Below are 23,845 nucleotides of genomic sequence, written 5' to 3'. Positions count from 1 at the left end.
TTTTTTTTTCTAAAAACTATAATTAAAATCATAGGCGAACAAACAGAAAAATATTATGCTATTCACAAATTATTCACAAAAGCTCAAAATGTTACCCATCCACCCTCCAACGTACTGTATGTGTTCAGTCCAGACACAGCAGGTAAATAGTACAGGCTGGTGTCACAAAGACACAGGCACTATCCTTCAACTCGTGTCCAGTGAAAAGCATGCAGTGCATTTAGTTGAGTGTTGTTTGCACACAATTCATTTTTTTTAACATCATTGTACAATGAAGTTTGCAATGCTTTGTAACACAACCGTATTTATGTAATAACAACCTGTGACTGTTTTGTCGAAACCTAAATGTGTTGTAAAATGTTACTGTTCAATGATTTTAGTTTTGCCACTGCGATGTCTGCATGTAAAACATCTTTAAATGACTGTGACTGTTGAACGGCTGAAACAAGGAAGAGTTACTACAAACAGAAATGCTTTCAAGTTTTTTTATTGATGATTTTTTGGAACTGAACACACAGTTGAGGGTTGCTCTTAGTTGGCAGTGATGGTCTGGTCGACCCATGCTCTGAGTTCAGTCACACGGGCATAAACGCCAGGGGTGTTGGGAGAGCAGGTGCCACTGCCCCAGGACACGATGCCAACTTGAGTCCAGACGTTGTTCTTCTGGCAGACCAGGGGACCACCGGAGTCACCCTGCAACAAGGACAGGACGGGTCAGTGGTATTAAAACTGTATATAGATTTATGTATCGTCTTCTTAGCATTATTTTTTCAGAAAGGAAAAACGATGCACCCAATAAAAGGTTGCAAAACAACTGATACAATTGAAGTGCTGATACAGAATGTGCTTTGAAAGTGAAACTTCATAGAAACAGTGAGGAGGGTGTTTACCATGCAGGAGGAAGCTCCATCTGCCCCGGCACAAACCATGACATCAGCGATCTTGTTGCCCCAGTATCTCTTGCAGTCATCATTGGTGAGCAGAGGAAGAGACACCTGCTGCAGCAAGCTGGGGGTGTCGCTTGCTGGAAGAGGATTTACATCGTATTACTAAAAGCTAATTCATTGCAGGCCTGTGCCTTTATACTATCTGATGAACATGATCCAAGTCATGCCCATTAGAACAACATGCATTATTTCCACATGGATCGAGTTGTAATTAAAATAGGAGACTGGGCTGAAACCCACTGGGATCAAAGCTTTCTTTCTTTGCTTATTTTTACATGTTCCTCAATAGGAGAGAACATTTAATTCCATTCTAAATGTGGTTATTTTCCATTAGGAGGAGTGTAGCTTTGTCTGGGAGAGAGGCTGCGGTTACCAGTGGACTTGGTCAGGCCCCATCCTGTGGTGACACACAGCATGCCTCCTGGGAAGACGTCACTGGACTGGGCCAGGCAGACAGGAGACACCGTTGTGCTCATGGTCACAGGAGAGCTGAGCTTCAGCAGAGTGATGTCGTTCTTGATGGTGAAGGGGTTGTAGCTCGGGTGTCTGAACACCTGGGCAAGGGAAACAAAGACGGGAGCAATGCATGCTGGTCAGACAGCGCCATACTCAGTCTGTACAGTGCTTACTACACAAGGAAGGTCTTTCTACCGTACCTTGGCAATACTCATGACCTGAATGTTTTCAGCAGGAGAGGCACGGTTATGCTCCCCAAGAATAACACGGTGAGAAGTTCTGGAATAAAACAAATAAATGTTGTTTAAATCGATGGCTTAAGCACCAGCCAAGTGTTTTTTAAATTACATCATTAAAATAACAGACAGGTGATGAAATCGTCTTTGGGGAAAGCTTTGCTGAGATGCCTTCAGACACAGCAGTTTCTTAAAAACAATTCAAAAACAGTTTGTGTTGCTTCAAATTAAATTGTAGATCAAAATGAATTTAATAATTCACTGTTATCTGGTTTGATTATGACAACAAACCCACTGTATAGACCTCAGAACACAGCAGAAAATGTTTTACAACATAGACATGACTCCACTTGGTGTGGTAGAAATGTAGCCACGATGGAACAGAAGTATTGGAACATACCCCCAATATTAACATAACAGAAACATGGGACAGACGTACTTGACACTGCAGTGGGCAGCTGTCACCACCCAGAGCTCATTGATCAGGGAGCCTCCGCAGAAGTGGAACCCAGTGTAGTCCTGAAACAGTGAGCGATGATTGTTATATACATTGCACACAGAAAACACAACGAGGCACAGTCACCCCAAGCTACAGCGAAGGCGCCATGGGATTATCAAATTCAGAGGGCTACGGCGAAGGCGCCATGGGATTATCAAATTCAGAGGGATACAGCGAAGGCGCCATGGGATTATCAAATTCAGAGGGCTACGGTGAAGGCGCCATGGGATTATCAAATTCCGGGGGCTACAGCGAAGGTGCCATGGGATTATCAAATTCAGAGGGCTACAGCGAAGGCGCCATAGGATTATCAAATTCAGATGAGCCTCACCTGCAGAGACACCTGCCAGGGCCAGGATCCCGGCAGAGCCTCCTCACCATTCACAATCCTGGAGTAGCCGCTGACTACAGGGCGGATAGCCGGTATGCCACAGCCTGGAACAGGGGAGAGTGTCAGATGCGAGACAAATTAAAAAACACATCCCTTATAAAACCGCAGCACATTTGCACAGTAAATTTGCAAGTTTCCCATGATTATACTATGCGTTTATCATACTTTACCATGGTTTGCCATGTTTTAATATGCTCTGGGCCTATGCTTTACACATTAAGTACATTGTAACTATGCACAATAACATTGCAATTATGAGTAAGTACTGTACACATGTATTTACTAAGTAACTACTATGTAAATACACAGTAATTAGAGACACAGCATGATTTTCAAAAGGGGCAAAATAAGAACGAGGTCACAAAGTAATGTTTAAAGCCTAATTAATGTAACCATGTCACCTAATTTATATTTGTAAAGCGTCAACAAGTGAAGACACGACTAATTTCATCTAAAATCATGCTGTTAATGTAAAGTGTTTCTGTAAGTCATTTAAACTCATCTTCCTTCACCAGCATCCAGCTTTGTCTGCTCGACCCCGTAAGGCACTCACCATAGGTGGCTCCAATGACAGCGAGACAGGAAAGAATCCACAGGAAAGCCATGATTTCAGTGTTGTGTGATCTGCTGAACTGAGGACTGCACTATTTATACTTTTGAATAGCTCCAAACAATTTGCATATCTTATCACCTCTGTGTTTGATGAACATGTTATTAAAAGGATAAAGTTAAGAAATTTCACACATGCTATCTTTAAATGCTAAGTTGAAACAGAAATATCTACTGTACGTTTTTTTTTTTTTTTAATCTCATCATCACTCTTCCTATGTTCTCCAGTGGAACAAGACAAGGCCATTCCCGGACCACCAGCTGTGCACAAAAAAAAAAAAAGAAAAAAATCTTATTTTTTATTTTTACATTTTTAGGTAAATAGATATACTTATTTATTTGTGGTTTTTGTAAAGATGATGACACCTTCAAATATTTATCTTCCTTTAAAACATCTATATTATGAGTTCATATTACAAACAAACAGAAACTTGTATTACTGGAAGGAAAGCAGTCATTTATTCCACATCAAGTGCTGTTTTTTCTTTCTAAAACGCAGTTTTATAAAATGGCTTTCTTATCTTAGTGGGTTTTAATGTAACTTTAAAATTGCTGCTTTTGTATTATGTGTATTCTGTTATTTAAAAATGTTATTTTTAAATCTCTGATTGTGGCAGTTGTATGCGTGACATGCTATACAAATATATTGTGGTTTGTTCTTTTTTTTCCTGCTATGTACTGTACAGTGCTTTGCGATACTTCCACCCTCCAGCATACTGTGTAAAGGTTCAGTCCAGACACAGCAGGCAAACAGTTAGGGCTAATTATTTTGGAGTCCCCCCCCCCCCCCGTCCCCCCCCCCCCCCCGAGGAAGAAAAAATAGAATAAAACCAATCGCCATAAAATATTGGGAAATGCACAAAAAAAAAGAACCCATCCAGCTATGAGTGGAAATGGAACAGAATAAGACTCTACAGCAAGCTAATGTTCCGTTTAAAGATTGTCTAAGAGTACAACCAATGGTTAAGCTCTCATTTGATTCCAATCTAACAATGTTATAGATATAGATAGCTAGTAATAAACCAAATGTTGGGTTTTTTTTGTTTTTTTTTACTTCAGTCTCCAGAATTAGAATTAAAATAAATACTAAAAGCTGTAACCAGTTCATTTTCTGCCGTTAGTCGTACTGAGCAGCAACTCCTCGATCTGCGTGCAGGTGCCCAGTTCTCACACAACCCTGTAAACAACTCGGGCTGCACTCCAAGGTTACATGTTTCCAGTGATCTGCTGTACAAGAAATGGAAGACTGCCAGCTTGACTAGAAAAAGAAACGTGTGTTGCAGGCTTTATATTACTGTTAATCCTCTAATTACCCTTTTTTAAATACTTTAATATAATTACTTTAATATAATTAATACATTAATAAAAAATAAAAAATAAAAAAACCTAAAATGTTCAGCTTATACCAGTTCCCTGCTTTGGTATTATCAACTCAGACAACTCAGCCATTGGCAAACTCAGACCACAACATGGTCTCATTTGAAATATTTTTTAAAACCCCAAAAGTAATGACTAAAGCTAAGGTTTACAATTTTAGAAAAGCAAACTACGAAGGTATGAAACAGAGACTAATAGAAGTAGATTGGAGTAAAATAGAGAAAACATCCACAGAAAAAGGGTGGCTGTCTTTTAAAAATGTAGTACTAGAGGCACAAAACAATTACATCCCAAAAGTAGACAAATCTAAATCTAAAACAAAATGGCCAAAATGGTTTAATAGATCAATTAAAAAAAATATTCAGCGAAAAAAGGCACTTTACAGAGCGTTTAAAAGGGACCAAAAACAAAGCACACAAAAAGAGTACTTGGAACTGCAAACACAAGTCAAAAAGGAAGTTAGAAAGGCCAAGAGAGAGATAGAAATCAATATTGCTAAGGGGGCTAAAACCAATTCCAAAATGTTTTTCCAATATTATAACAGCAAGAGAACATTCAAAGAGGAGGTTAAATGTCTAAGAGACACAAATGGCAAAATCATAGATGAAGAGAAAAAAATAGCAAATATATTAAATGATTACTTTTCACAGGTTTTTACAAAGGAGGACACGGACAACATGCCCCACATGTCGACCTGTTCCTATCCAGTTTTAAATAACTTTAGCATAACAGAGGCAGAAGTGTTAAAGGGACTAGGAGCTCTTAAAATAAACAAATCCCCTGGGTCGGATGAGATCCTCCCAATAGTACTCAAAGAAATGAAAGAAGTTATTTACAAGCCGCTAACCAAGATCATGCAACAGTCTCTTGACACAGGGGTTGTACCGACAGACTGGAAAATAGCAAACGTAATACCGATCCACAAAAAGGGAGACAAAACTGAACCAGGTAACTACAGACCAATAAGCCTGACTTCTATTATATGTAAACTCATGGAAACTATAATAAGATCCAAAATGGAAAATTACCTATATGGTAACAATATCCTGGGAGACAGCCAGCATGGTTTTAGGAAAGGGAGATCATGTCTAACTAACCTACTTGACTTTTTTGAGGATGCAACATTGAAAATGGATAACTGCAAAGCATATGACATGGTCTATTTAGATTTCCAGAAAGCTTTTGACAAAGTCCCGCATAAAAGATTAATTCTCAAACTGAACGCAGTAGGGATTCAAGGAAATGCATGCACATGCATTAGGGAGTGGTTAACATGTAGAAAACAGAAAGTACTGATTAGAGGAGAAACCTCGAAATGGAGTGAGGTAACCAGTGGTGTACCACAGGGATCAGTATTAGGTCCTCTGCTATTCCTAATCTACATTAATGATTTAGACTCTGATATAGTAAGCAAACTCGTTAAATTTGCAGACGACACAAAAATAGGAGGAGTGGCAGACACTGTTGAAGCAGCAAAGGTCATTCAAAATGATCTAGACTGCATTCAAAATTGGGCAGACACATGGCAAATGAAATTTAATAGAGAAAAGTGTAAAGTATTGCATGCGGGCAATAAAAATGTGCATTATAAATATCATATGGGAGATAGGGAAATTGAAGAAGGGAACTATGAAAAAGACCTAGGAGTTTATGTTGACTCAGAAATGTCTTCATCTAGACAATGTGGGGAAGCTATAAAAAAGGCTAACAAGATGCTTGGATATATTGTGAGAAGTGTTGAATTTAAATCAAGGGAAGTAATGTTAAAACTCTACAATGCATTAGTAAGACCTCACCTAGAATATTGTGGTCAGTTCTGGTCACCTCGTTACAAAAAGGATATTGCTGCTCTAGAAAGAGTGCAAAGAAGAGCAACCAGAATTATCCCGGGTTTAAAAGGCATGTCGTATGCAGACAGGCTAAAAGAATTGAATCTATTCAGTCTTGAACAAAGAAGACTACGCGGCGATCTGATTCAAACATTCAAAATCCTAAAAGGTATGGACAATGTCAACCCGGGGGACTTCTTTGACTTGAAAAAAGAAAAAAGGACCAGGGAGATTAGATAAAGGGGCATTTAGAACAGAAAATAGGAGGCACTTTTTTACACAGAGAATTGTGAGGGTCTGGAACCAACTCCCTAGTAATGTTGTTGAAGCTGACACCCTGGGATCCTTCAAGAAGCTGCTTGATGAGATTCTGGGATCAATAAGCTACTAACAACCAAACGAGCAAGATGGGCTGAATGGCCTCCTCTCGTTTGTAAACTTTCTTATGTTCTTATGTTCTTAACTCCAATGATTGTATCATTAAAATGGGGTTCATGTATAAAGGTATTTTTTAAAGACTGTAGACATGTTTTCCAAATAATGTCTGGTTTTATGTTTGGGAGAACAGGTTTGTGGCTGAAAACTGCAACTGTAATTTTCATTTGGCTCGAGCACAATGTCTTGAGTAAAATTAGAACACACATGGAAACTCCTCCATAGCTGAAGGCTGGTGCTACTGATTCAACTGCATGTTTAAACCCTGCACTCTTCTGCCATCTGAAGTCAAAAAAAGATATTGCAGGCAACAATTTCACTTCTGGATTCTGAAAATATTGTTTTGCTTTTTCATCTATGAACCAAATTAGCAAAGCAGATGGAATGTACAGAAGAGAATCCCCTGCCAAGTGAGCTCCTAGCAACAGCTCCGTGGCAGGCAGGGAGATGCAGCTTTTATACTGTATATGACAGAATGCATACTGTATTAGGGTTAACGCTATTGGCATAACACAGCAACCAGTCCTGTGAGGGCCAACCCATTTATACACTGCAGAGGTTTCTATTTAGTTTGTTTCACAATGATTTTATATTCACCAGGATTGTGTGTGTGTGTGTGTGTGTGCGCATCAAACAAATGAAAGAAACATTGTGATACTTTGACATCTTATTTATGCATTTATTAATGTTGCAAAAAGAGATTAAACACATATGTCTAAACAGCTTTTTTATATTTACAGTGCAAGAGAGGCTGTGCGTCTCAGTGTCTGCCGTGGGGACAGGCGTTGCTGATTCTCCTGCAGTAGCAGTTGGCATTGAAGAAACGGCAGTAGCAGGTGTCACATGGGTCACAGCAGGGCTGATGCCCGATACAGGACTTCCGATTCATGACACAACCCCTGTGGGAGCGGGGCGCTCTGCGCTGAAGTTGCAGTGCATCAGACATCTCCTAGAATTGAGAGGCAAGCACAGCTGTAGCTAGGAGCGCAGTGCACTGTTTTTTGCATGCATGTATTTATGTACTGTATGTCTGCATCTATGTATGTATGTGTGTCTGTGTGTGTACAGTATGTATGTATGCATGTAAGTACGTATGCATCTATGTATCTTTGTGTGTACTGTATGTACAGTATGTGTGCGTATGTGTATATACAGTATATATATATATATATATATATATATATATATATATATATATATATATATATATATATATATATATAAGTGAGTGTGAGTGAATATATGTTTTAAGGTTTTTTAAATCAACCAAAGTTTAAGATTTTTTTTTGTCAATCGAATCATCAAAATTGGTTACATTAAATATTAGTTAAAAAATATTATAATATTATAAGCAAACACCAAATCCAAATAAAGACAGCGCTTTCATTAAAAACCCTTTAATTCATTTAAATAAAATTATGATGCATTCACGTTGTTCTAGTATTGAAGTTTCAATTCAATGTAAAACCTTAGTGCGTGTGTATATATAAGTGTATGTGTGTGTGTGTGTGTATATATATATATATATATATATATATATATATATATATATAACTGGCTTATTTAAATACTTTAAAAAAAAAAAAAAAAAAAAGCTCCTTAGTATCACAGCAATACCCTGGCCGTTAGTGTGGAGCGGCAGAGACATTTTTAAGATGTGTTTTATTATTTCATAATCTGTTACCGGCTCTTTAAAGATCCTACCTCGGGATCAAGAACTCTGTCTTTTTCCATGAGCAGCTCTTCTTCGGCATCTGCAGTCATTCTGTCAAAGTCCGCTCTTAATAACGCAGCTTTAATGAGAATAAAAAACAGATTTGTTACAGGAACGCACAAAGGGCTACATTCTCCGACATGTATTTACTCCAAATCATGCACAAGCTTTTTTTCTGTTCGTAAAATCAATCCATCAGTCAAGCCTTTAATTAACCATATACTTCAGTTGAGAACAGATTCAGATTTTCAATGACTACCAGGCAAGAAACTAAATGCACCTAATAAAGTCCCATAATCAGAAATAAACAACTCAGACACTTAATGGAGGGGTCTGTGCTTTAAATAGTTGTTTCTTATTTGTTTTAGAATTGTAATTGGAGTTTTTCCTTCAGAAAAATAACTGTGCTAATGACAACCTGGAATAAATAGCCTTGAGAATCTAGCATAGTGTCCATAGACTGTAAACCCTCACTCAAATACGTGCAGCCTGCACTGCACTGCATTGGGATTTTATTAAACTGGCCCACAGTAATACACAAACATACCTATGTGATATTCTTACAGCCTCAAGGTAAAACACTGCAATTGGTTTCTAAAGGGCCCCAGTGATACAGTATTTACATTAAGAACATTTCTGCGTTACTCTTGTAAGTGCACATCCAGGCTATGAAAGTGACAAATTACTTAGAGATTGCCACAGTTATGAAGATTGATGTGTTTTCGTCTACACTGCAGAGAGTGGAAGAGGTTCGGTTAGGACTAAGTGTCGCTCTACAAACAACCCAGTGTGTCTTGAGAAGTGGTCCTATTATCTCAATATACATTCAATATACAGTATGCAGTCTGTGGGTGTTTTTGCAATGAACTGCATGATATGATCGCTATCCTCAAGGAGTGCTCCCTGTATGAACTTGGAAAGAGATTTGAAGTGAACATGGTGAAATGAACTGACCTGAGTCCTCGACTTTCCTCAGCAGGCCTGGGTAGACATGCCTCCCCTCCAGGCTGATGGAGGGGTTGATATCGTCCATTTGCCCGCTGCCATGGACAGACGTTAGGGCCACTTGGATCCCCTGGAGCATCGCCCAGCACATCAGCAAGGTTTTCAACATGTCTGCACAGATTAGTTACAGCAACCTGAGTCTCACACAGCCGCCTCAAACAGGACGCATTCCGAAAGCAACAGTTTCAAATGATGATCACAAATTCACTTAGCCACGGACTGCATATACACGGCATTGTAACTTTCCTGAAGTTTAAAGAATATCACCCTTTTTTGGTTACACTTTAAAATAATACCTGCAGATCCCTATGAATTCCAAATCATTGGCTGCTATCCCTGTGGTGCCCCACTTGAATTCATAATGAATTTTTGTGCCCAGAAGCCCTACACATAAACCCAGTCATGCACATACTGACAGAGGCAAACTCCCAACCTACTGTAATTGCAGATCTTGGGTCTTGACCAGCTTGAGTTCTTCTTTCTGAGTGACCTGGAGGCTCTGGGTTTATATTGGGTTCCAGTGAAGGACTAATCACATGGATACAATGTGTGGGAGGTAGGAGTGGTTTCTCAGTGTTTCATTCATCCATTTATTTGCAGTTCTGTATATAAACATCCATACCTATTTTTAGTCGCTTACTTGTAAGTGCTTTCTTATACAGTGAAAAACGCTTCTTAGAATCACCAGTCGACTGAATCATACTGGGATAAAAAAATAAACTTCCTTTGCTGTTCAACCAACACAAAAACCTGCCGCTTTTTAAATCAACCGCTTCATGTGATCATAGCTGGTTATTTTATTCCTCACTACATAGATGATTGGAACTTTAAACCAGAACCTACAGTAGTGTGCATATTTATTCAAACACCTCATGATTTGTCATTTATATCCTTTATACACCTACTTGCATGAACATCTCCGGGTGTGAGAATTTCAATTTTCAGTCAGTAATCCGTGATATATAAGCAATAGGCACTCATTCGTGAAAATGTTAGACCACTTTATGCTTTAATTAGGCATATTAAACAACTTCTAAAACAGTGCATGCATTTTACCATTTGTAGCTTTGCTATTATCTTACTATGTTAAATTAATTGTATGCATTATTAAATTAGACACTCACTAATTTGCCTATTTTGACAAAAGCGGTTTGATTGCTTTTGTACAACAAACTAAAACTCCAGAAGCAATGGGGTGTTGTAATAAATGTACACACTGCTGTAGTACTTGGCTTCACATACAACGTCGGGCTAGGAGGCTGATTGCTAGATTCATACTCTGTTTATTCTACTACAGTTAGGTTTGAATTATGAATCATTTCTATCTCAGTGGCCTGAATAAACTGGCCAGTCGTTATTATTTAGAGGCACAGAGAAAACACCGCTTTGTGATATAAGCACAGTAATTGTGAAATATACACTGGTGTCAGCGGTGGGATATCTCATCAAGGTACAGTTTGATCAGTAGGTGAAACCCACGTAGTTATTTAATATCATTTCCCCAGAGCATATTGTTCAAGAGGGGAAAAAAAAGAACAAGTTGACGTTGACACCTTTAATTGGAACAACATATATGTTCAAAACACAAGCTTTCGAGCATGCATAGGCTTCACCAGGCGTGAAAGTGGGTTTGTGTTTGTCTGATAAAAGGTATCAGCGCTGCTCCCAAATATGAAAAACAAATGATGGACACATCTAATATATGTTGGTTATGTATTTAAAGACTTTCCACAAAAACAACATATTTAGTCTCATGGGTACAAATCCGACCTGATATTATGATTAAAACTAGCAGTTTGGACGTTATAAATAGGATATACACATTCCCAAAAGAAGGGTCCTGTCAGACGTAGTTCTGCTTTGATTTACTTGGACATCACAGCTTTACAGGGCTGATGCTTTCTTGGAGCTTTTTGTAAATATCTTGAGAAGGCAGATTCTTTAATGTCACTTGGTTGTTTTTGTACATATGAAAAAAATATTTTGGTCAGATAATGAAGAGAGCATCTCATACATTTCCATCAGCTGCTTAGTGCCACTTCCTGTTATTTCCCATATTATCGACCGTGTTGTGCCTTCGGTTTAAGAACATTTCATGTATGCTGCTGCTAAATTGAATTTTAAGAGGTAAATTCAGCTTTAATCAGTGCAGAATGCTACCAGGCTTTTAGGAGTTGACATTTCTAGTCTTAGTGCCACAGTTACATGATGCTAATTAAGTATTTGCTTTTTCCCTCCTAATAAAGTCTAAAATGTTCTTGACCTTTCTTGTTAATCAGCCAGTTAAAGGAAAGCATTTATGGTTTTCTAGTTGGTTGCGCAGGATACCTACTGTAGCTTTATCCTCTCCATTCAGTAAAGGTTCTAATTGGTTTCATTTGTGTAATGCTTCCTAGAAGTCATTTACAATTCTCTATTAATATGACTTTAAAAAAAAAAGAAAAGAAAAGAAACCACAGCAGAATAGAATTTAGATTTTCAAAAAGTTTAAAGGTTTTTTAAAACTAAACCCACAGATAAATTAAGGACAACTCAGCAGGTTGAATTTGTGTTTGGAGTAGTGATAAATATGCCGATTTTGGTTTAGAGAACGTTTTCTTATTTTGCAACATGTTCATGACAGATAAATGGGTACATGGTGCTGACAAAACACGAAAATTGAATAACACGAACATTAAGGGCCGGTAACTGATTATACGCAATAAGAAAAGTCATGATATATTGTACTAAGATGCCCCCCTCTTCCATAAAAACAAACATTGTTCAGCACTTAACAATACCGATTGCATCCTTCCCAATCAGTATATATTAGCAGCACCATTTACGGCTACCTTTCCCAGATGAAATGGCTTTCTAATCAGGTGCCTGTTTAAATGTTCCATTATTTCAAATGCACAGCAAATAGAAGCCGGGGTGAGCTGGCCATGACTAAAGCAGAGGCAGCTTGTATGCATGTTCTTTATAGTGGTGTTTGTTTGGCACTCCCTGTACCTTTTCAGATATGCCAAGAAATCTTTTAAATTATGAGTTTCTCATTGCAGTAATCCGTCGCGTATCTGACTGTGATGGGACCAGTCAGTGACCATACACAGCTGTAACAATGACTATATTCACATAGTTATTGTTTTGAGATTCCAATTTTATTAGGGAATTCCCTAAACCCCTTGTTTAGAAAGATTAATTCTTGTGACAGGGTAGCCGTCTGCCATGTGGGTGTGTGCATTCACTGCTGAGCGACAGGCAGGAGTCGGAGGTTGAAGTTGATACACTTTGCAGGCGAACAGGATTTATTTACATATCAACACACTGAACAGCTCACGTGACACTAGCAGCTATGGTAGTGCACGGAGCACATACAACACAGTGTATGAACATGTGCGGTAGGAACTACACTATCTGAACTAATCTCCTCTGTTCAATAATAAATTAACTTTGCTGGTGAGGTTGATCATGGTAGATAAACGGTTAGGTCGGATATATGACGGGATTTTACCTTATTTTCTGTATTTATGGTTTCCTGTAACCCAAACAGCGCGCCTACATTCTCCATAAATAAGAATACTTTAGCAGACACATATTTAGCAGACCAAACAATCACAAACTGACATTTTACTACAATTTATTTTCCTCTGTTTAAAAATCAATGACCCACAAACAAACAAAACACAGCTCATGTTGATCATCATGTGCAGTTCATGCAGACCAAGTACCCTTCTATATATTATTGTCATCATCATCATCATTGTGACCCATGTTTTCCATTTTAACTACCTCACACACAATATTTTCCTTATAATGTTCTAAATGCAGGGTAGCTGCCTTTAAGGTTTAAAAAAACAGGGACTTCCGAGCTGAATGGGGGAGGGGTTTACAAATCCTATGTTGTGCTCAGTTTATGGAACTTGCATTGAGTGTCCTGGGAAGGCATATTGAGGTCCAGGGACACCTTCCTCAAAACCAGAAGGATCCAGGGAAAACAGGCAACCCTATCCAAATGTGAATTCAAACCCATAAACAAAGGTGCGTCTGCAATGGCAAGTCACTGTCGCTTGAAAACGACGATGCTCAGAGAGATGTATTACATTTCATTGTCTGGTTTGTTTTGTTTGTTGATTTCTATTGAAGTCTATTTATAGAAGAGCCAGTGCCACTTTTTGGAAATAAGTTTGTGTTAGTTTTACTGGGGAAAAAACAACAACAAAACAACACTGCTTTGAGCTAGATGGTGTTGCAGGTGGGTAATATGAAACAGTTTTGACTGACAGCCGACACTGAATACATCCATGGCAAGCAACTATATGTTAAATGCAGCTCCTGAATTTGTTGTCAAAGCTCCTACAGGTGTATGTGGGATGTGGACTGGATAAACAGCTTCAAAAGGTCCAAACAGTATTTTTGTTAGGTTTCTACAAGACCAGTCCTTGTTTTCTAATAAAACGTATTAAATACCAACGCCACTAACTGGACGAGCATCTTCCAGGGAGTCTAAATAGCTGAGGCAGATCACATGACCGTTTATACGCACGGCCTGGAGACGTCACCTAACCAGGGAGGTCACGTGCCCTCGCTTCCTGCTCCGTACAGCCGGTTTCAGTTGGGTGCGTCTGTCGCTGTAAAATACGGATTATATTATTCGCATTTAAATACGCAGTCAAATAAAAATAGAATAAACCAAAATAAGCACTATGTCAATCTTCCCAGAGCTTTACTTCAACGTGGATAACGGCTACTTGGAAGGGCTGGTCCGGGGTTTCAAAGCAGGAATTCTGTCTCAGGGAGATTATCTGAATCTTGTTCAGTGCGAGTCACTGGAAGGTGAGTCCAGCAGATATTGAAGATAATACTGTTAGGAATACGGGGCTGGAGAAACGGAGAGTGAAATACATGTGAGCCCCAGGACAACATTAACATGACCGTCAGTTTATTTACATCACAGACTGCTGTTATGCTCGGCGTGGTGATAATGTTGCTGAATGTTTTGGTCTGCATTCGGTCTGTGTTGTCAGATTCTGGTCGTACTAACAACACACAGGCCTGACTGCAAAGGCTGCAGTATCAATATCGCTGAATTATAACAGCAATTATGCGACTGAGAATATCGAAAACTACGATTGTTTCTAGAAATACAATGAATATATTATTATTATTATTATTATTTATTTCTTAGCAGACGCCCTTATCCAGGGCGACTTACAATTGTTACAAGATATCACATTATTTTTACATACAATTACCCATTTATACAGTTGGGTTTTTACTGGAGCAATGTAGGTAAAGTACCTTGCTCAAGGGTACAGCAGCAGTGTCCCCCACCTGGGATTGAACCCACGACCCTCCGGTCAAGAGTCCAGAGCCCTAACCACTACTCCACACTGCTATATAGCGACGTCATCTTCCTGTGACGGTGTTTTAAAATTCTCACTGTTAAACTGTGGTCTTAGGTAACTTGTACGACTTGTTTGTCTGATGTTTTGCAAGTGAAGCACAAAATGAACTGCAGATCTAGATGTACGAAACGTACATAATGGTCTTTATTTTCTTTATAGTCATTTCATTTTCTGCATTTTTTTGTTGTTATTTATTGTATTTAAACTGTTTGGGGAATATTACATAACGTTAGGAATCAAGAGTAATTAAGATAAGGGAATTGGATTGAAACCTGTCATACATACATTGGAAAGTGTCACAAATGTAGTCCAGCTCAAATTTTGGAATGTGAATACATCAACTATGTAAATCGTTTCCCAATACAGTAGTTTGAGAGAAATTGAAACAAGAGCACAACCCAAGAGCTGGACCAGTTTAATACACTAGCGCTTAGCCTTTCAAATCTCTTACATAGGATTTTAAAAAGGTGCTGTCAATAAGATGTCACTCACGAACACACATTTAAAAACAACTCCTAAAATTGTACACCTTGGCAGCAGTTGAAGCTGACAGACTTGAACTGAGTTATAACACACCTCAAATTTGCATGTTGTATTTCCAATGCAAAGTTAAAAAGATTAAACATTTAAGATCGTTTAGGTATGAACTGAAAATGGTACGCCTTTGAAAGGTGTAGCTGTCAAAAGCAAAAGAGTGCCTGCATTGTGTTCTATAGAACTGTAGATGGAGATATTGCTGCTAACTTTAAATGTGTAATTTATATCATGCTCTGAACTGACAAAGTATGTGTTGCATTTTCTTCTGTCATTTTGTAATCTTCTAAATTACTTATTTCCAAATAAAACACATGGTATATCTTAAATAATTTTGTATTTGTGCTATCTGTAAGGTTTCATGGTTACGAACTATATTTACATTTTCTAAATATCAAGTTATGGTATGTCTAAAGATCCAACCATGCAAAACTGTATGTTTAGTTCAGATCTTGCAGAATGACCATCTTTACTTTGCTTCACATGGTTGTACTAGATTTTTTCCCTTAGGTTTTTGTTTGAGCTGGGCAGTCACTTGTGTGCTAATTGTCTTTGCCTTGGTTGGAATGAAGTGTCACATGAGGTGTACAGGGGCTCTGATAAAAAATAGAATCCCCTATGCACTATGTGGCATACAGTTTATACAGCGATACCAATTCAGTATGTATTATAAAAGCACTGTATACATTCTGTGGTCATTCATTTTTTCTGTTCAAACGATGCTGAGCAAGTAGAAACGATATCCAAGTGTTTAGCAAAATGACTTTCAGGTGATTTCTAATTCACTGAGGATTATTTTTCACTTTGCAGACCTGAAGTTGCATCTACAAAGCACAGATTATGGGAATTTTTTGGCAAACGAGGCCTCTCCCCTCACCGTATCTGTCATTGATGACAAGCTAAAGGAGAAGATGGTGGTGGAGTTTCGCCACATGAGGAACCAGTCCTACGAGCCACTGGCCAGCTTCCTTGATTTTATCACGTAAGCACAGGATACAAGGAAGTCAGTTTTGAATAAACGAGTGTCTCTCTCAAAGTTAGAGAACACATTATCTAATAATAATGATACATGATCCTCATTGTTTAATATATTTATATATGTATTTTTCTTTTAGGTACAGTTACATGATTGACAATGTTATCCTTTTAATTACTGGCACATTGCATCAACGATCCATCTCGGAGCTGGTTCCAAAGTGCCATCCCTTGGGAAGCTTTGAGCAGATGGAGGCTGTGAATATTGCACAGACACCTGAAGAGCTTTATAATGCTATCTTGGTAGATACTCCCCTAGGTAAGACCCCTTGGCATGATTTTCATTATACAGGGCTGGCATAAAGTAGAAAACTGCTTGAGCTATATAAAACATGCTGTGGTTTATCAAGCCAACATAGAACAATGATGTTTTGTAGTCCTTTTAAAAATATAGAAATGATAATATGTGTAACATTTCCTCATGAATGGGCTGTGGTCATCCACTACACTTTGTTTTCTTTTCTGTTTCAGCTGCGTTTTTCCAGGACTGTATATCTGAGCAGGATCTTGATGAAATGAACATTGAAATTATTAGAAATACATTGTACAAAGTAAGAGATACTATAAACCCAAATTATTTTTGTGCCCGACAACCATTAAAGCATTAATCTTTATGTGGATATACACCTGAATATAATAGAAATCTAATTTACCAAAAAAAAAAAAGTTAGTTAATGTAAAAGGCAGAAAGGCATATTTTTGGGGTTATTTTGAATTAGTATCACATTGTGAGAAATACATGTGAGTTTGTAATGTTGTGGAAACAATTCATAACATTTTTTATTTGTAATTTCTAGGCATACTTAGAGTCTTTCTACAAGTTCTGTTATACATTGGGAGGTACAACCGCAGACACCATGTGTCCTATTCTTGAAGTAAGTACATCAGTCATTTTTATTTAGTGCATTTGAACGCACTAAACAAGGATACAGTAAGATGCTTGTATGTGTTTTTAATGTATCTATAGAACGGCTGATCCAGTTGTTATACATTTTCTAGCACACATCTAATGCTCATTGAGTTGTGAAGAAACTTAACATTCTTTAGCTCAGTTATGGAGAGTATCAGAATTTGGGGATTTTATGTTACTGACATGCCCGTTCATTACATCAGCTCTGACCCAAGGTTAGCTATCTGGTGTAATGAGTAATAAAGAGCAGAAGTAGTAATATTTGTAATTGAAATGGTGTGACAAGTCAGAGTTCAATTTTCAATTTTGTTTTTTGTGCAGTTTGAAGCGGACAGACGAGCTTTCATCATCACCATAAACTCTTTTGGAACTGAGCTGTCAAAAGAAGACCGCGCTAAGCTCTTTCCTCATTGTGGCAAGCTGTACCCAGAAGGGCTAGCACAGTTGGCTAGGGCAGACGACTACGAGCAAGTCAAAGCGGTGGCAGACTACTATCCTGTAAGTACAGTTAAAACAAAACACTAAAGAGTTAAATTAAAGTAAAAGTTTTGTTTCCTTCATTTTTAAATATATTTTGCAATTTAACAAAATTTGGGACATGTGCAAAATCCTTTTTTCAGGGATGGAAATAAGACTCCTATTGCATAGCAGTTTCACCCATTCCAGGTTTTATGACGAGCTTGATTAGCCACAGTGTATAGGCAACAAGGTCAGGTGTGTCTTATTAAACTCATAGTGAAACCAGGAATGGATCAGACTGCTACACTATGTTTTTCTAACCTTGATAATGCCATGCAGTTTGAGTGAGAGAACAGTGACGCCAAGCTGCTTTCTAATCATTAAAACATATGCATTCAAAACTCCTTCCTCTGGCTATTGATAGATCTTTGAGCATTGTAATTCGTGAGTGCACATTGGTTGATTTGCCATGTTAGACGAGCATTGTTTATAGTTTGGTCATGCATTGGTGTGATGGTACCTGTGAATATGACACACTTTGTTTCCTGTGTTCAATGTTCCCTTTAGGAATACAAACTTCTTTTTGAAGGAGCTGGAAGCAATCCTGGAGACAAAACCCTTGAGGACAGGTTCTTTGAACACGAGGTGAGGAGTGTGATTTGAAATGCTCACTTTCTTGACTTGAAATGCTTGGTTCTTGGCTCTTGACAATGGGGTAGTTAAATTATCAGTGTCTAAAGCCCCTTTCACACTGGCATGCTCTACCCGGTTCGGAACCTACCCGGGTCAGGACCTGGTGCCATGCGGGTCGGCTACACGATTTCACACTGCTTTTGATAAAGCAGGGTTGACCTGGGTGACAGATGTAAGTGCACAATGCGTGTATCAATGCCCCGTAAGCAGCTTGTTACAGATGCTTCCAACCAAGCTTCTCTGGATTGAACTGTCGGCCCAAGTGTTGATGAGAGCAAATGTTTCTACATGCCTGCTGCAGTCTGGCTCATGCTGTGTCTCAATCAACAAAAGTATGGCTAAACAGAAATGTTCCTTGCGGAAGGGAAACCTTCACGCAGGCGTGGTGGTTTGTTATTTCGTCAGCTTATGAACGGCCGTCATGCATTTTGTCTCGCTCAACCCTGGTCAAATCGTGTCAATGCACATCCTGAGCTGGGTCACTGGAAACTAGCCAGAACCCGGGTAGGAGTGCCAGTGTGAAAAGGGGCTTAAGACTGCGTTTAGGTTAAATGAATCCTTTGGGGATGACAGGGCTCCATTGGATTAGCTGATATGATACTGATTTATGTATGACAGTTTACCTGTTGTTTCCCTAAAATCTATATTTTTCTGTACAGTAATAATTAGCAATAATTCTTCTAAATTGAATTATATATTTGTAGTTAGGTTCAACCATATTGAGAATAACTTTCCTGCATCAAGGCATTAAAGTGGGATAACATGTTGATGAATTCAAAATGACGGCATCATTTGTGTGCACATTTGTTTTAAATTACACTATGCAGTACATTGAACTACTTTGCTGCAATTCCATAGCTGGTTGAGATAACGCGCCAACATTGAAACCCATGCCACCAAAGGTTAAACCTTTTCATGCTGAATAAGTCCTGTAGTGCAAGTCAGTACCCAGCATTTTTCTAATGAATATATGAATGTTTGCAGTATTGTATCTGTTACTGTATGCATGTGTTTTACACCAGTTGCCTTTTATTTTACTTTCAGGTGAAGCTGAACAAGCTGGCATTTCTGAACCAGTTTCACTTCAGTGTGTTTTACGCTTATGTGAAACTGAAGGAGCAGGAGTGCAGGAACATCGTGTGGATTGCAGAATGCATCGCTCAAAGACACCGAGCCAAGATCGACAACTACATTCCTATCTTCTAAATCTCCAGTCCTGCAACCCTGCATTCATAGATGGTACCCATCTCACTGTATTGATCAGCGATTGTATGGTCATTTACAAAATGGGCAGGAAATCAAACAAAAAAAGAATCGTGCTGTCTCACCATTTAAAAAAACAAAACTAAAAAAAACACATCTTGAGTTGTAGTTATTTTATATCTGCTGTTTGTGTTTTGATTTGATTTAACACTAAATGTACAGTACAGTGATTTATGTTTCTATCTAGCCAGCAGTAGCACAGCTCCCATATTGGTTCTGTATCTGCAGACAAGCATGTTTTCAACAAGTAACTTATAAGGGAAGGTATTAGTTGATACAGTTTCTGCTTATGTTAACATTTGCTGCATTTTATTTCAGCATTACCTAAGTAATCCACAAAAATAATCCCATTAAATGTTTTTCTGATTACTTTTTGCCCATAAAGGAACAGGATAGTGGAAAGTTAATTTGAGTCTGTTTACTTGACTGTACAACATCAGTGTTTTGGTGCTGTGCTAGTTATACTTTAATTTGTGACAAAACTTAAGATGTTTGAGTTAACCATTGTTGTGACAGGAGTTTGTTCATTGTGACTCGAGACTATTGTAGTACAGGTGTGTTGTTATGCGAGAATTAATCTGGATCATACTGAGGCTGCATGAAGGACCCCCTCCTTTATTTTCTTCAAAGTCCTGTCAGATCCTTGCATCACGACAAGGCAGTTTGATATTAAGTGCAGCTGTTCTGCACTTGGGCCTGGCAGAATACTGAATTTGAATTATTCATAGTCCTGCATATTACAAATGGAACATTAACCCGAAGAGAACAAGGACTTTTTTATTTTTCATGTTGGCTAGATAACTTATGCAAGTATTACATTAAGGGCCATGTTCGTAAATCATTCATATGATATTTACATTTACAACCATAACTAATGCTTTATGAAGATGGACCTTGGCGCATGTTTTTGATTCATGAATCGAAACAGTAAGAGAGGTTTAATCCCTGTAGCCTTTTTGTTTTAAATTCAAAACGTGGTAATACATTTTGTTATGTTGTGCTATTTGAGATTACGTATGAATTTTCAATGCAGCAAACTTCCAGTAGCAGCTGAAAAACTTGTCTTGGATAAAGAAAGGTATTTACCAGGTGCTGTGGTTGGAGCTTACTGTTTCTGCATGTGGTATTGAGGTGTTATGTCAGCATCTGCTGCAAACTGTTTACAGACACCGTTATTACTGTTTTATCCCTGTCATGTCTAAATGGCACATTTTCCATTCCTAAACATGCATTCTCATTAGAGCGTCTTTCTGAACAGTATTTGTTTGTTATTTTAAAATGTGATTCGGTCTTAAGGGCGTCCCCTCATTATCTGCAAGAGCATCAAAGCTCAATCTGCCATCAATTTCAATCTCAAGTTTTTATGTAGATTTCATGATCTCAAAATCCTGCCCAATGACTTAATCTAAGTGATGGAACCAAAATCAGACAAAACAAGATGGATTAAATGATATGTATTTGATAGTATCCATCTTTTTAATCTCTTATATAGAGAGAGAAAAAAAAAATTAAAGATGCTTTGACCTTAATTCAGCATAATACTGATTATAATTCTTCATAATATTGATTGTTTAAAGCAACTTATTGAAAAGGTATGGCAGTGTTTTTTTTTATTACAGTTATCATTATTATTGCATATCTATCATAAAGCAGTGCTGTAATGTTGCAGGACACTCGGAACTGAACTACAGCTACTGCGTGCTGCATGGTATCTTTAATCTGTGTTTGGTGAAGCAGCAGGAAATATATTTAAATGTTAGTAAACGTTCTTCATATATTACAAAAAATAAAATAAAACTATGAGAAATGTCATTATTTTAATGAGAAAGTATGACAAGTGAGTGTGGTTTTATTGGGAACAAAAGTTTGTTTTTGGTAATGCAGTTAAAATGGAATGGTCCCATTCTTAATGCTCTGCATTGTGTGGTGTCATAAAGATACATCGAGTCCAGTAAACTGTAGAACTTGTCTAGAAGTGATGTGTCGATGGCTTTGTGTTGTGTGTGTGTTCCTTTACCTTGTAAAGCTGTAGATCCCACTGGAGAATAAATTAATAATAACAGAATTTTAATTATTTAATGGAGTTGATCTGAACGACATTGTATCGTTATGATAAATGTGTAATGGTTATAAAAGCTCTATGTCTGATTCTTTATAAGAACTTCCCTGTGGTGTATATATTCAATTTACTGACTTGCATCAAAGACTAGTGATGGGTGGTCTTGTTCTTATTTCCTGTTTTTGTGAATATGTTATTTCTCCTAAATGTGACAATAAATATTTACCTACAGTAAAAGATGGGTTGCAGATCACAGCTGTGCATAATCTCAGCTGGTTTATTTTCTTTGGATCACATGCTGTTGACAAGTAGAAAGTAAAGGAAATTATTTGCTAGTCCAGGTATTTCTGTTAGAGTGCTTACATATCATTTGGCCACCAGAGGGAGTCATTATTTAGCAATGTGATTTTGAGTGTCCTTTTTCCGCTAGAGGGGTGTGTTTACACACACATATTTTGTGAGTGTTACACAGACGTAAAATATAGTATTTCTAGAGTAAGGAGGATTTTTCCATGGCAGACAATACTATATATATATATGCACATATGTTTTATTGCATGTTAAAACACAGTGGTGTGATAATTAGTTAATTTAATTTTATAAATCTTGTAGCATATTTCAGAAATGCTGTAATGTTATTTAATTATTTATTTATTTAGTTAGTTAGTTAGTTATTCTAAAGCTGTAATTTTGAGCCTGGGTTTAGTATAGCCCAGTGGAGAGTAGTTTACATTAACAATATGAAATAAGGTGCCAAGGAGTGGATTAGTTGGAGTGTGCTTCAAAAACATAACCAGAAACAAACTGCCGATTTATCCCCCCTTTGTTGTTTACTTGCTTTGCAGCTCAGCTGGCACAGCTTCTCACAGGTGTCTCAAACATTTGCAACTGAGAGAGCAGATAAAGATCTTGCCCATTGTCACCTCATTGTTCCGGCTTTTCAAGGCATGAAATCCACCCCACAGGGAAATACTTATCTTAAATAAACAGCAACAAAGCTTGCTTCACTGACATTGAGCTGCTTGTGCTATCCCTGCTCTCCATCTACACAGCGAGGACTTCGGCCAGCAGTGTGGCCAACACAGCACTCATCTCGAGCAAATAACAAAGGCTACTCTTTCAACGTGGAAATTAAATGAATGTTTTGACAAGCAGCCCTCTCTCATGGCTTTGAGAGAGTGTACAAGGTCTGGGGGGGGGTGGATGACACTGAAATTGGGACTTCAATGAGAGATGTTGTGTGTGGCAGTAGTACAAGACAGTTGATTGAAGGCTGGGTATAAGGGGACTAGTCCTAGCCTTTGCTGCGGTCTGCTTACTACTTGATATCTCTCTGCCACACCATCCCTCTGTGTGAGTCAAGCTTAGGCCGTCTCACAGCCGAATGGTTGCTTGTACACAACTCCATGCAGCCGTCCGAGAAGTGGCAGCAGGTGTAATTGGGTGTTAGGGTATTATTTATTTATTTATTTATTTATTTATTTATTTAAAATCTATAGTTCTAAAGAAACAGATTTATGTAGGTCTTTACACCAAAATTAAGTTTTCTGTTAATCCAGAAAAATCTTTAACTGTGAATCTTATAAAACTAGTAATAAACTGTTAAGGCACATTTCTAAGCCATTAAATTGCAAATGGGGGAAGACAGCAGCTGCAGGGGAATGAGACGTGAAAAAAATGTGAATGAGTACAATCCCTTTACCACAGTAATTTTACCAAATGCCTATACAATGATTAAGCATGACTGTGCTTGTTTGTAACTTTGCTTTCATACGGGATAGCCCACACACTGAATGACACACCTGTATTGCTTCTAAGATCATTTGTTTATACCTGGTTTCGCAGGACTATTTTTGGAAGGTGCAGTATGTCCTAGAATGCCATAGTCAAACGTTGACATAAGTATAGTACTGTACATATATTACGTAGGGAAAACATGTCTTAGATTACAAGTAACCCACAGACATGAATTATTATTATTATTATTATTATTATTTATCTAGCTGA

General features: G+C 38.0%; 3 protein-coding genes across 3 annotated transcripts; 1 reads left to right on the top strand and 2 right to left on the bottom strand.

Annotated features, from left to right (window-relative positions):
- Positions 1–471: 471 nt before the first annotated feature.
- Positions 472–3,144, bottom strand: LOC117424715 (chymotrypsinogen 2-like). The gene is made up of 7 exons (XM_034041379.3): positions 3,083–3,144; positions 2,470–2,573; positions 2,079–2,158; positions 1,604–1,682; positions 1,321–1,501; positions 891–1,024; positions 472–693 (listed from the first exon to the last, which is right to left on the bottom strand). The coding sequence occupies exons 1-7, from the start codon at positions 3,132–3,134 to the stop codon at positions 532–534; spliced, it is 792 nt and encodes a 263-aa protein (XP_033897270.1). The 5' UTR covers positions 3,135–3,144; the 3' UTR covers positions 472–531.
- A 4,361-nt stretch (positions 3,145–7,505) lies between these two features.
- On the bottom strand, positions 7,506–9,964 carry LOC117424255 (agouti-related protein-like). The gene is made up of 4 exons (XM_034040452.3): positions 9,936–9,964; positions 9,448–9,609; positions 8,484–8,572; positions 7,506–7,728 (listed from the first exon to the last, which is right to left on the bottom strand). Exons 2-4 carry the CDS (start codon positions 9,605–9,607, stop codon positions 7,540–7,542), a joined length of 438 nt encoding a protein of 145 aa, XP_033896343.1. The 5' UTR covers positions 9,608–9,609; positions 9,936–9,964; the 3' UTR covers positions 7,506–7,539.
- Positions 9,965–14,021: 4,057 nt separating this feature from the next.
- LOC117424368 (V-type proton ATPase subunit d 1) lies at positions 14,022–22,075 on the top strand. Its single transcript, XM_034040632.3, has 8 exons — positions 14,022–14,313; positions 16,230–16,401; positions 16,535–16,713; positions 16,926–17,005; positions 17,252–17,329; positions 17,686–17,862; positions 18,391–18,468; positions 19,561–22,075. Exons 1-8 carry the CDS (start codon positions 14,184–14,186, stop codon positions 19,720–19,722), a joined length of 1,056 nt encoding a protein of 351 aa, XP_033896523.1. The 5' UTR covers positions 14,022–14,183; the 3' UTR covers positions 19,723–22,075.
- Positions 22,076–23,845: the final 1,770 nt, after the last annotated feature.

Source organism: Acipenser ruthenus, chromosome 19 (genome assembly GCF_902713425.1).
Source record: "Acipenser ruthenus chromosome 19, fAciRut3.2 maternal haplotype, whole genome shotgun sequence".
Taxonomy (NCBI): Eukaryota; Metazoa; Chordata; class Actinopteri; order Acipenseriformes; family Acipenseridae; genus Acipenser; species Acipenser ruthenus.
Note: the sequence above shows the minus strand (reverse complement) of the source record. Positions and strands in the feature narration are given on the sequence as shown.

Excerpts from the sequence above, each read along its gene's own strand:
- LOC117424255 (XM_034040452.3), bottom strand. The coding sequence starts at position 9,607 with ATGTTGAAAACCTTGCTGATGTGCTGGGCGATGCTCCAGGGGATCCAA. Across the intron at positions 8,573-9,447 it reads GAGGAAAGTCGAGGACTCAG|CTGCGTTATTAAGAGCGGAC; the intron begins GTCAGTTCATTT and ends TTCTCATTAAAG. Across the intron at positions 7,729-8,483 it reads ACAGAGTTCTTGATCCCGAG|GAGATGTCTGATGCACTGCA; the intron begins GTAGGATCTTTA and ends TCTCAATTCTAG.
- LOC117424368 (XM_034040632.3), top strand. The coding sequence starts at position 14,184 with ATGTCAATCTTCCCAGAGCTTTACTTCAACGTGGATAACGGCTACTTG. Across the intron at positions 16,714-16,925 it reads CTTGGTAGATACTCCCCTAG|CTGCGTTTTTCCAGGACTGT; the intron begins GTAAGACCCCTT and ends TTTCTGTTTCAG. Across the intron at positions 18,469-19,560 it reads ACAGGTTCTTTGAACACGAG|GTGAAGCTGAACAAGCTGGC; the intron begins GTGAGGAGTGTG and ends TTTTACTTTCAG.
- LOC117424715 (XM_034041379.3), bottom strand. The coding sequence starts at position 3,134 with ATGGCTTTCCTGTGGATTCTTTCCTGTCTCGCTGTCATTGGAGCCACC. Across the intron at positions 2,574-3,082 it reads TGTCATTGGAGCCACCTATG|GCTGTGGCATACCGGCTATC; the intron begins GTGAGTGCCTTA and ends CCCCTGTTCCAG. Across the intron at positions 1,683-2,078 it reads GCTGCCCACTGCAGTGTCAA|AACTTCTCACCGTGTTATTC; the intron begins GTACGTCTGTCC and ends GTTTTATTCCAG.